The sequence below is a fragment of the Gadus macrocephalus genome, chromosome 18 (genome assembly GCF_031168955.1).
Source record: "Gadus macrocephalus chromosome 18, ASM3116895v1".
Taxonomy (NCBI): domain Eukaryota; kingdom Metazoa; phylum Chordata; class Actinopteri; order Gadiformes; family Gadidae; genus Gadus; species Gadus macrocephalus.
The window spans coordinates 454,986-466,528 of NC_082399.1; the positions used below are offsets into that span (position 1 = coordinate 454,986).

Consider the following 11,543-nt stretch of genomic DNA (forward strand, 5'->3'; position numbering starts at 1 on the left):
TGAGCCAGAACTCTGGCGATCTCTGGCTGGGAGAGACAGATCAACAGCAGCGCCCACATACCCATGTCCAGCCGAGGTCTCAGCGTCCTCCTCGCCCAAACTCTCCTCTCCTCCGTCGTAGTTTACCCCGTGATGGTGGTCCCACTTCACGACAGAGGGGACACCGCGTCCAGGTGCCGCACTCCCCAAGGTTCCACTTCACTCCCCCAGGCAGCCTCACTTCACTCCCCCAGGTCACTTCACTAGAGGGGACACCGCGTCCAGGTCCTGCACTCCTCCAGCTGCTGTCCCTCTTCCTTCCACGCAGTCCCGTTACCGCGTGTTGTTTCCCCCCCCGTGCATCAGCGGTCCAGTGCCGTCTCTGTCTCGTCTCTTGGCCCTCAGACGCCTTACTGAGGAAATATTTATATTTTTCTTGCCTTTCGTTCAAAAACTGGGTGAAGTTACGGGGAGGATGTCGCCCCCACGAGGACAGAGTTTAAAACTACACAAACAAGATGCCTAAGAACGTTTCAAAAGATATTTCTTCAGCCGATGACTAAATGATCCCGTTAGTGAGTTAGTTAGATTTCCCTTTACCTCCATCTCATTCTATTTGAGGATGCATTTATTCCGTTTTTTCCCGGCGCCAGACCGTGATCTACTGGTGAGTCCACTATCATCACGTGTGGAAGGCTTTCTCAACGCAAGCTGACTTTCCTCCGCATTACATAACGCCCGCTCTGACACATGCAGAGGAATCTTGTTTTGGGAAGTGAAACTCGATGTAGTCGTCAGTGTAAAGTGCTCTGCGATATTGATCCAGATCCAGACCCGGGAGAATTTATAGCACAGGTGATAAAACATTTCCCTCCCGGCCAACAGGCTCAGCAAGTGCGGTAATCTCAGACACTGGTTTGGATTTATGTATCAAAGATTGATTCAAAGGTCAAAATCTGCACTTCATTCACCAGAAGGTTGCAGAAAAGTGCAGATTTATGGAAGACGAAAGGTAAGAACAGGATTGAAATGATAAAATTCACACGTTTGCATTGGACTGAGTTCAATGCTTACTCTAGTCTAAAGTCTATCTTAAAACTAATAGTTTTATTTATTTTTGCTTTAATGTGGGTTACCTCCCCTGGGGCGACGCGCTTCAGTTCCTGAGAGCGCGGGACCGCTGGAGACTGTTCAGGTGACGTCACGTGATGCCCACGCGAGCGCAGGTCGGGAACAGCAGTGGGTGGCGGAGGCGTTGAATGGATGCACCCGGGAACATCGCTTTAGTACATTATGCATCTTACCAAATACAACTTAACACCCACAGGATCCGAAACAGCTGACGGATTGGGAGCCTGATATGAGAATATCATGAATAAACACTGAATATTACAATGTATATTGCTGCATGGCATGCAAATCCTAACTCCAACATGTACACTGCTATTGTGCTGATGAAACAACTGAATTTCCCTCCCAGGGTTCATAAAGTGTCGCCTTATCTTCTTCCATAAAATAATACTCTGTGTATCTGTTACTTCCTGTGTGTGTGTTGTAAAGATGCACCATCTATCATCATCTGTCAGAGCTGAAGATGCGGAGCTGACATCTGGACACGTCGTGTTTGATCCCTGACCAAATGTGGATTTGAATTCCTTCATATTTATTGGTAATATTTGTAACACTTTCATATTGTATTATTGTATGTTGACATTTACATTCAGGCTATTTAGAAGACGCTTTTATCCAAAGCAACTTATAATAAGTACATTTGTCAGGAGAAAGAGGGACAACAATATCCCTGTGGGTACAGTAAGGGTGCTCATAGAACCAAGTGCCAAGCACTAACCATCAGGTTAACCCATTCCCCGTACACAACACAGACAGCTAGGGTAAGATGATACACAATGCTAAGGACTATTTTTAAGTGCATATATTGTGTGAGGGAGTTGAGCTCAACGACTGACAAGACAAAGATAAAGAGTTGGTTTGGACCGTGGCTGATAACAGTGAGATGAGGTTGAACCTAAAACACATGTCCTGCTGAGTTAGCCAGCTCTGCTGCTGCTGTTGTGCTAACAGTTAGCTCATGTCCTGCTGAGTTAGCCAGCTCTGCTGCTGCTGTTGTGCTAACAGTTAGCTCATGTCCTGCTGAGTTAGCCAGCTCTGCTGCTGCTGTTGTGCTAACAGTTAGCTCATGTCCTGCTGAGTTAGCCAGCTCTGCTGCTGCTGTTGTGCTAACAGTTAGCTCATGTCCTGCTGAGTTAGCCAGCTCTGCTGTTTGGTTGTCCGGGTTTTTATAGACTCTCACTTAGTGTTCAGAGCTGGGGGCGTAGGGGGGCCTTAAGGAGGCCTTAAGGATCTGAGGGGAGGTTTAAGGGTGCCTTAAGGAGCTCAGGGGTGCTGAGGGGTGCTGAGGGGGCTAAGGGGTGCATTGGGGTGCTTTAGGAGCTGACGGGAGATGAGGGGTGCCTTAGGGTGGTAGGTGAGAAGGGAGAGAGAGAGAGAGAGAGAGAGAGAGAGAGAGAGAGAGAGAGAGGGACAGACAGGTTGTTTTAGAGACGGGTTGGGTTGATGGTGAAGCGTCCTGTTTGAATGCTCTGTGCGCTGATTCATCCGTTCTTCTGCTGCCTCCCAGTCTGACCCCGAGGGCCACAGAGGGCTCACGGCTCTCAGAGTGGTGAGCAGCTGAACGGGCCGCCAGGACGTGGGGAAATCACAACCATTTCTCAGCAGTTTATGGCGGAACAAACACCTTCTGTACTCAGAGCTTATGATTAATCAAACACTGATGAACAAAACTGTGTTTAGATAATCCTTAACCATGTCTAACCTTTCACTTCAGGACTTCTTCCAGTTATTGTTTTAAAGTAGTCTCCCTCTTGCCGTGTGTTGAGCGTAAATCCATCACTTGTAATCTCTGGAGCAAAAGGGGAGAATGTGGAGAGGTGAAGAACCGATTGGTTAGCATAACATAGCAAATGGTTGAGGTAGAGGTTAGAGTTAGAGGTAGAGGGTAGAGGTCAGAGGTCAGAGGCAGGGGTTCGAGGTGTTTTGAGGTAACTGGGCTGTTGGAGTCATACTGTTAGGGGTTGCAGCTGAGGACCCAGGCGCAGATCAGATGCGATTGTCAAAAAATATGTATTTGTTTTCTTCAGGATTGAAACTAAAGGGCAGACAGGAGAAAAAGGTCAAACTTAGGAGTCAAAAAGGGTAACGCACAAAAGATACAGCTAAAGTTCCAGAACGAAAAATCCACAAACAGAAAATCACTAGATAGTCAAGGTCACTGGCAGAGAAGGAACAGGCAGAGCAAAAACGGGAAAAGTGTCTCTCCAAATGCAGGGAGTGGCACAAGGCAGGGGAGGGCGGGGTTCAAGACAAAAACAAAAGCACATGGCAAAGCAAACAAAAACATGCAATTCCACAAAGGACCAGCAGGGCGGCCAGAGTCCATACAGGACACCAACACAGACGGGTTATTGGTCTTGTTAATGTCTCGATATGATCTTTCCTAATCCCATTGGCCAAACGCTTGTACTTGTTGAAATGTGTTTGATTTAAAGCTTTGTTTCAATAACCACACGTTATTTTAACATTTTATGATATTGTTTTTGTCATAAAACCATATCTCATGAGTGTCCTCTCTCCACGCTATAACAACACAACATCTGGCACACAAACAGATGTGAACGCCAACCAACATCTGTCTGGCCTGGGATGGAGCTCATGTCCTTCTGACAGATGGACCACTGCAGGGCTGCCCTGGGATCAGTTCAGATTCAGTTTATTCAATTATTGTAATGCAATAATAGCTGTACAATAATAACAGCCTTAATATTGTCTGGCTGACTACTAAGAGATACACTCCAACGGACAGAATATTTTCTGTTGGGGGACCAAACCTTTGGTGATCCACTGTGCTTTTGTAAAAGTGTTCACTATAACTTAACATTAATCTCAGCACAACTCAATGTCATTTGTTAAACAAAACACACAGACGCACACACACACACACACACACACACACACACACACACACACACACACACACACACACACACACACACAGATGCACAAACAGATGCACACGCAGACGCACACACACACACACACACACACACACACACACACAGACGCACACACAGACACACACACATACAGACACAGACGCAAACACACACACACACACACACACACACACACACACAGACGCACACACTCACACACACATACACTCACAAACACACACACAGATGCATACACACACACACACACACTCACACACACACACACACATACACACACACACACACACACACACACACACACAAACACACAGACACAGATGCACCACAGATGCACACACACACACACGCACACACACACATGTTACCCTCGAGAACAACACAATTATGTTTTTGATTAGCCCTTATTTCCCTGGAGGGTGGGGAGGCAGTTTGTTTAATATAATAATCCAAGACGCTTTCACCTCATTGTTCTCAAACTGCCCTGAATACACAAACCCTCAAACCCTCTCCCGCCACCCCCACATTGTCCACAGCAGCGTGTCGTTGGGCCCTGGTGGAGGCTGATTCAGCCCCCCCCCCCTCAGCCATTCACGCTCACGGCGGGGGCCAAGGGCCCCTCACAATGGGGCCCTCGCCCGGCCATTCCCCGGCCCCTAATTGCCAGATAGACACAACAATGTCATTAGTGGCGGCCGTAATCCAGTATGAATGTCCTGAGCATCGGAGACATTAGCACTGAGGGAGAGTTTATCTGCTGCAGCCTGGGGTACGACTGGGGGACGAGGGAGGGAGCCAGCCCGGAGACAGAGGGGAGGGGTGAGGGCGAGGGGGGAGGGGGGAGGGCTTCGTAGATGTGGTGTCATTCTATTGTTGGGTCCTGTGTTCGGCGTCATCACAGCTCACGTCATCAAGGCAGAAGTATACTACTCAGAATCCATGCTCCGTAATCCGACTCCGTAACTACGAGAGCCCTCGGGCATCCGCAGCTCTCCGTCCGGATGTTGGATAGGCAATACAATTCGCCACCTGATCGATCTTATATGTTGACTACAAACCATGTAAATAGTGTTGTAAATCAACTCCCATGGTGTTTCAAATCTTATTTGGTGTTTTATTGGTCCTTCATGTGCAAAGTAAACAATGTGTAAAGTAAATAAGATGCAAAGTCAAGCCGGAGAAGTGATTCCAGAAATTATTTTGTCAGAGGACCAATCGCAGCCCTTGCCGTCTCCGTTGCGTCGATGGAGAGTTAAAAACAGTGGCTGACATTAGGCTGACGTGAGGCTGACGTGAGGCTGACGTGAGGCTGACGTGAGGCTGACAGGAGGCTGACATGAGGCTAACTCTATCAGAGTCCAGCATGAGGCTGACAGGAGGCTGACATTAGGCTGACGTGAGGCTGACGTGAGGCTGACGTGAGGCTGATGTGAGGCTGACAGGAGGCTGACATGAGGCTAACTCTATCAGAGTCCAGCATGAGGCTGACAGGAGGCTGACATTAGGCTGACAATAGGCTGACAGGAGGCTGACTGTCTGACATTATGACGTTAGGCTGACATAAGGCTGACATTAAGCTGACTTGAGGCTGACATTAGGCTGACATTAAGCTGACGGGAGGCTGACTCGAGGCTGCCTTTCTTCGGTGCTGGTTGGGTTCTGAGCTGAACAATGGTTGTCTGCTTTGGTTATGAGACGTTCTTTATTGATCCCAGACGGGAAATTTGGGAATAACAAAACATCTGACTCTGTGTGTCCATGGATGTAAGGAGTGGCCCTGACCGTGTTGTGGCCCTAACACTAACCAACTAACCATGTTAACACTAACCAAGTTAACACAAATCAACTAACCATGTTAACACTTACCATGTTAACACAAATCAACTAACCATGTTAACACTAACCATGTTGACACTATATTGCTGTATTAAGGAACAACTTATTGCTCCATAAACTTGGGGTGTTTTACCATTCTTTATAAAACATAAGTATCTAACCCTTCTGTATAAAAGTATTAAACAACACCATACCAACTAACTAACAACTTACTTACCTGATTAGCATAGTGCTAATGGCCCGAGTTGGTGCCATTGTGCTAAATAATTGACCACTAATTACGTCGTTTGTCTACGTCTCTCCGTCCAAACAGACTTAACTGGCTGAGAGATAGTGCAGATACCGGTCCACGATACCAGCCCCCCTCTGGCCCACACAATGCAGATGTAAATGCCACCATTAGGAGGGCAATCTAAAGAGTTCATCTAAAACCCTGAAAAGCCGGAGCAAATAAGCAGAGTTATAACGGTGGCTGGAATATAAACGGGTTTGTTTGTATTCCATGAGGTCTGAAGCTCCTCAGGCCGCGGCTGCAGACCGCTCTGCTGCTAGCCGAGGGTCTCTCCGCAGGTTAGGCTGAGCCCCGGCGGGCGCTACAGGGCTGGCATTCCTCCGTGGAGCAGCGGCCAAAGAACCAAACATGGCTGTTTGTACAGGATCGCTCTGGCCTCCAACCCGGAGACAGACTCCTCACGTGAACCACGTGGTCGTCTGGACTGAGAGCGGGAGCTGCTCCAACGCCTCCTCTCCAGCAGAAGAGAACAGTGAAGGACAGGCCCCCCCCAGAGACCCCCCTCTGGGTCAGGGCCATGGCCCCCACCCAGAGGGGGGCCTCTGGGTCAGGGCCATGGCCCCCCCCAGAGACCCCCCCCCCAGAGACCCCCCTCTGGGTCAGGGCCATGGCCCCCCCCAGAGACCCCCCCCCCAGAGACCCCCCTCTGGGTCAGGGCCATGGCCCCCACCCAGAGGGGGGTCTCTGGGTCAGGGCCATGGCCCCCCCCAGAGGCCCCCCCCCAGAGGCCCCCCTCTGTCTACCCCTCCGTCAGCAGGGGGTCTGCAGTGTGATCCCACTCCCCGATAAGGACCCACGTACCGGACCCGGGGTGGGACAGGGCCTGGTTGGGGGGGCTCCTCGCTCTGGGAGGGGGGCTCCTCGCTCTGGGAGGGGGGCTCCTCGCTCTGGGAGGGGGGCTCCTCACTCTGGGAGGGGGGCTCCTCGCTCTGGGAGGGGGGCTCCTCGCTCTGGGAGGGGGGCTTCGCGGTGGGAGGGGCTCCGAGCCCGTGCTGCTCTCTGGAAGTTGAGGGGCTTTCCAAAAAAACCGCAGGCGGCCCTGACAGCATCTGGTTCACGGCCTGATGTGAGCACAGCTGGGCGCTAGCGCGAGTTTCACAGGAGGGGAGAGAATCACGGACCGAAGAGTAAACAGCTGCAATGTAGGCGCCCCCCCCCCCCCCCCCCCCCCCACCCTTTATGGGGCTCAAGAGCTATTTTAGGGGAACATGAAAAACAGCAGCACTGATGCAGAAGACATTGTTACAGAGTTCTCAAAATAAAGTTGAAAATGACCTATTAAACACAGGAGGAGCAGTGGCGTTTATACGTCGTATAAATGGTGGGAAACCAATCCCCTGACCCTATATATATGGATCTATGATCTAACCCTATATATATGGATCTATGATCTAACCCTGTATATATACATACATGGATCTATAATCTAACCCTATATATATGGATCTATAATCTAACCCTGTATATATATATATATATATATAATCTAACCCTGTATATATACATATATGGATCTATAATCTAACCCTGTATATATACATACATGGATCTATAATCTAACCCTATATATATGGATCTATAATCTAACCCTGTATATATATATATATAATCTATCCCTGTATCTATACATACATGGATCTATAATCTAACCCTATATATATATGGATCTATGATCTAACCCTATCTAAGTATAGATCATTAGAACTCAAAATGCTGCTTAATTAAGAGCATTTCTTCAGAGTCTGTAAATGTTCCTCAAGTAGTGGCAGGTTTAAGGGCAGCTTAAGGGTGGTTTAAGGGCAGGTTTAAGGGAAGAACGTGTCTTGTGCTGTTCTTGTTCATGTCTTACCAGAGGCAGACAACGTTGTACTGGTTCAGCAGGTCCATGTTGTGAGTTAACGCATGAACCCTGTAGAGGTCCTTCGGTCCCTGGTCTCAGGTGTTCACACACACACACACATGCACGCACACACATGCACGCACACACACACACACACACACACACACACACACACACACACACACACACACACACACACACACACACACACACACACACACACACACACACACACACACGCACACACTCGTTGGATCACGCAGCCTTGCTGGCAGCTGATGATGGTGCAGCCAGGTCCCTTATGGAGGCCCTCCTCCTGCTGGTTGGTCTAACGGAGGCAAGCGGAGGGGGGGGGGGGGGGGGGGGGGGGTTGCGTGGCCCCTGTTGTGTTGAGCTTGTCAACCCATCATGTCCATTAACCCCCCCCCACCCCCCCCTGGCTGGTCACTTTGCCACTATTTTCTAGCCGCAGGGGCCTGGGGCAATTTGCTTAATCTATTAACTCCTAATTGTCTCCTCCCACCCTGTTGCTTAGACAAACAAGCTTGTTGAGGGTGTGTGTGTGTGTGTGTGTGTGTGTGTGTGTGTGTGTGCGTGTGTCTGTGTCTGTGTCTGTGTCTGCGTCTGCGTGTGCGTGTGCGTGTGCGCGCGTGTGTGTGTGTGTGTGTGTGTGTGTGTGTGTGTGGAGGGGAGTGGGGGTCCTCTGGCCTATAAAGGGGCTAGGGGGCGGGTTTCCCTTTAGAATCCCCACCTCTCTCCCCAAACCCTCCCGGACTCTGGACGCCTCTGTGCTGAGACTGCTTGTATTTTCCTGAAAGGCTTTTCGTTCTGAGGGGGATCTGACCTACAGCTACTGCACTGCCCTGCTCTGAGGGGACCTGACCTCCACTGCCCTGCTCTGAGGGGACCTGACCTCCACTGCCCTGCTCTGAGGGGACCTGACCTCCACTGCCCTGCTCTGAGGGGACCTGACCTCCACTCCCCTGCTCTGAGGGGACCTGACCTCCACTCCCCTGCTCTGAAGGGACCTGACCTCCACTCCCCTGCTCTGAGGGGACCTGACCTCCACTCCCCTGCTCTGAGGGGACCTGACCTGCACTCCCCTGCTCTGAGGGGACCTGACCTCCACTCCCCTGCTCTGAGGGGACCTGACCTCCACTCCCCTGCTCTGAGGGGACCTGACCTCCACTGCCCTGCTCTGAGGGGACCTGACCTCCACTGCCCTGCTCTGAGGGGACCTGACCTCCACTCCCCTGCTCTGAGGGGACCTGACCTCCACTCCCCTGCTCGGAGTGGACCCCCCAACCCCCTGCTCCGCTGCTGACATGGGGAAGGGCCTATGGATCGTCTGCTTCTGTCTGTGCTTCTCCCCGGCTGCCGCGCGAATCTGGGCCTGGATGCTCAATATGCCCTACAGCCCCCCGGAGGAGCGCCCTGCCCCCCACGGGGCCGCCGCCACCGCCGCCGCCGCCCCCACCGTGAGTAGACCCCCGACCACAGGGACGCTGAGGGCCCCTTAGGGACGCTGAGGGCCCCTCAGGGACGCTGAGGGGCCCTTAAGGGCCCTGAGGGAAGATAAGGGACAAAGTGTGCTAGCCGGGAGACAGAGCAGTGCAGAGACTATAGAGAGTCCCACTGGCTCACTTTACCCTGGAGCCGTTAATGCATTAATGTGCAATTAATGTGTAATTAATGTGTAATGAGTTCCTGGAGCATGAGCGTCATAGCAGTCAGAGATGAGCTCCGTCGCTCCTTAAGCTAGCTTAGTTTAGGTCAAGTCTAAGATAGAAAACGGCTCTGCTGCTCACCTCCGTTCCTCATTGGCTACACGGTGGAAAGTCATGTTTATTCATGAGTTAAAGGTCCCATGACAAGCCACCAGGTGTGGGGTGATTAGCCGTTTGGTCTCCCAGGGACAGGGAGGTGATTGGCTGCTGAACCCTCTGAGGGCCTCTGGTCCCGGAGCTCCTCCTCAGACCAGAGGCCCTCCTATCGTAGCTCTGCCGCCGTTCTGACATGTCTCCCCCCCCCCCCAGGCGCAGTGTGACCAGGACCGGGCGTGTGGGCGGGGCCGAGCCTGCGACCGCCACTTCGGCCTGTGCGTCCCGCTGCGAGCGGAGGGCCACTACTGTCGCCGTGACGCCCAGTGCGTCCGCGGCCTCAGCTGCATGTTCGGGAAATGCCACCGCAGCGTGCCCACGGGGCAGGAAGGTAAGGGACGCGCTTAAGGTTAAGGTTAGGGGTTAAGGTTAAGGTTAGGGGTTAAGGGTTAGGGGCAGGGCCACCGCAGCGTGCCCACGGGGCAGGAAGGTAAGGGACGCGCTTAAGGTTAAGGGTTAAGGTTAAGGTTAGGGGTTAAGGGTTAGGGGTAGGGCCACCGCAGCGTGCCCACGGGGCAGGAAGGTAAGGGACGCCCTTAAGGTTAAGGTTAGGGGTTAAGGTTAAGGGTTAAGGCTTAAGGGTTGGGGTAAGGGCCGTTGCAGCGTGCCCACGGGGGCAGGAAGGTACGTTAAGGGTTAAGGTTAAGGGTTAGGGTTAAGGGTTAAGGCTTAAGGTTAAGGGTTAAGACTAAAGTGTTAATGATAGGGTTAAGGGTTAGGTTTAAGGTTAGGGGGACCCGTCCCTCAGCTGGAGCCTCATGTCTGTACCCCCGCCCCCCTCCAGGCGCCCGCTGCCAGGTGGACCGGGACTGCGGGCCGGCCATGTGCTGCGCCCGGCACCACGGAGAGAAGGTCTGCAAACGGCGCCTGGTGGGCGGCGAGAGCTGCTACGTCCCCGTCGGCGGCCTGGCCTTCAGCATCAACCAGATATGCCCCTGCGACGAAGGCCTGCTATGTCGGGGAAACGGCGCCCCCCGGTGGAAAGAGTGAGTACTGCACCTCCCTGGGTCAGGCCGTTGCCTGGCGCCTTTATCGTCATGATATATATCTCAACGGATATCAGTGGCCGTCTTGTTTTGGATGTAAATACTTTAAGTAATCAATGTTCACCTTTGTTTCATCACAGGAGAGACTTTGTCCTCCAGCCTGAAGCCCCCAGCTGGACCTGCCAGGAACCCAAACCCTGATCCTGACTCTTAACACTATTTATTATGTAAATGTATTGTGTATGATTTTGTATATACTAGAACATTTGTATTTGGGATATGATCTATTTGTGTAACCCTATGTGATCATTGGTGTACTCTGACTGAAGCACTATGTAGTTATTGTGTTGCTGTTAGCCAACTCTTTATTAATTCTACTTTGTGAATAAATAACTGAATATGGCATTTTAACTCATGTTTATTTTGTCAACCACTCTTTATAAAACCAAGCAAAGATCATTTAGGTCGATAATAATAATTATTAATCTATTAAAATAATTGATTTTATATATATATAAAGAGAGAGATAGATAGATGTAAAGACAGACACAAAAAGCGACAATAACAGACAAACACACAAAAAATGTGCCTCCTGACACACACACCCGCACACACACACACACACACACACACACACACACACACACACACACACACACACACACACACACACACACACACACAGCCTGATTACCTAACATG

The 11,543-nt window shown here is 51.0% G+C and overlaps 2 protein-coding genes across 2 annotated transcripts in view; one reads left to right on the forward strand and one right to left on the reverse strand.

Moving 5' to 3' along the window:
• Positions 1-724, reverse strand: part of LOC132447063 (plexin domain-containing protein 1-like) — an 18,959-nt gene extending 18,235 nt beyond the window's left edge. Inside the window, exon 1 of the mRNA XM_060037736.1 lies at positions 1-724. This exon is cut by the window's left edge and continues 11 nt beyond it. Coding sequence (XP_059893719.1) covers positions 1-65 — 65 coding nt within the window. The 5' untranslated portion in view covers positions 66-724.
• Positions 725-9,247: 8,523 nt separating this feature from the next.
• On the forward strand, positions 9,248-10,845 carry LOC132446729 (dickkopf-related protein 3-like). Its single transcript, XM_060037171.1, has 3 exons — positions 9,248-9,453; positions 10,012-10,186; positions 10,640-10,845. Exons 1-3 carry the CDS (start codon positions 9,301-9,303, stop codon positions 10,843-10,845), a joined length of 534 nt encoding a protein of 177 aa, XP_059893154.1. The 5' UTR covers positions 9,248-9,300.
• Positions 10,846-11,543: the final 698 nt, after the last annotated feature.

Excerpts from the sequence above, each read along its gene's own strand:
- LOC132446729 (XM_060037171.1), top strand. The coding sequence starts at position 9,301 with ATGGGGAAGGGCCTATGGATCGTCTGCTTCTGTCTGTGCTTCTCCCCG. Across the intron at positions 9,454-10,011 it reads CCGCCGCCGCCGCCCCCACC|GCGCAGTGTGACCAGGACCG; the intron begins GTGAGTAGACCC and ends CCCCCCCCCCAG. Across the intron at positions 10,187-10,639 it reads CGTGCCCACGGGGCAGGAAG|GCGCCCGCTGCCAGGTGGAC; the intron begins GTAAGGGACGCG and ends GCCCCCCTCCAG.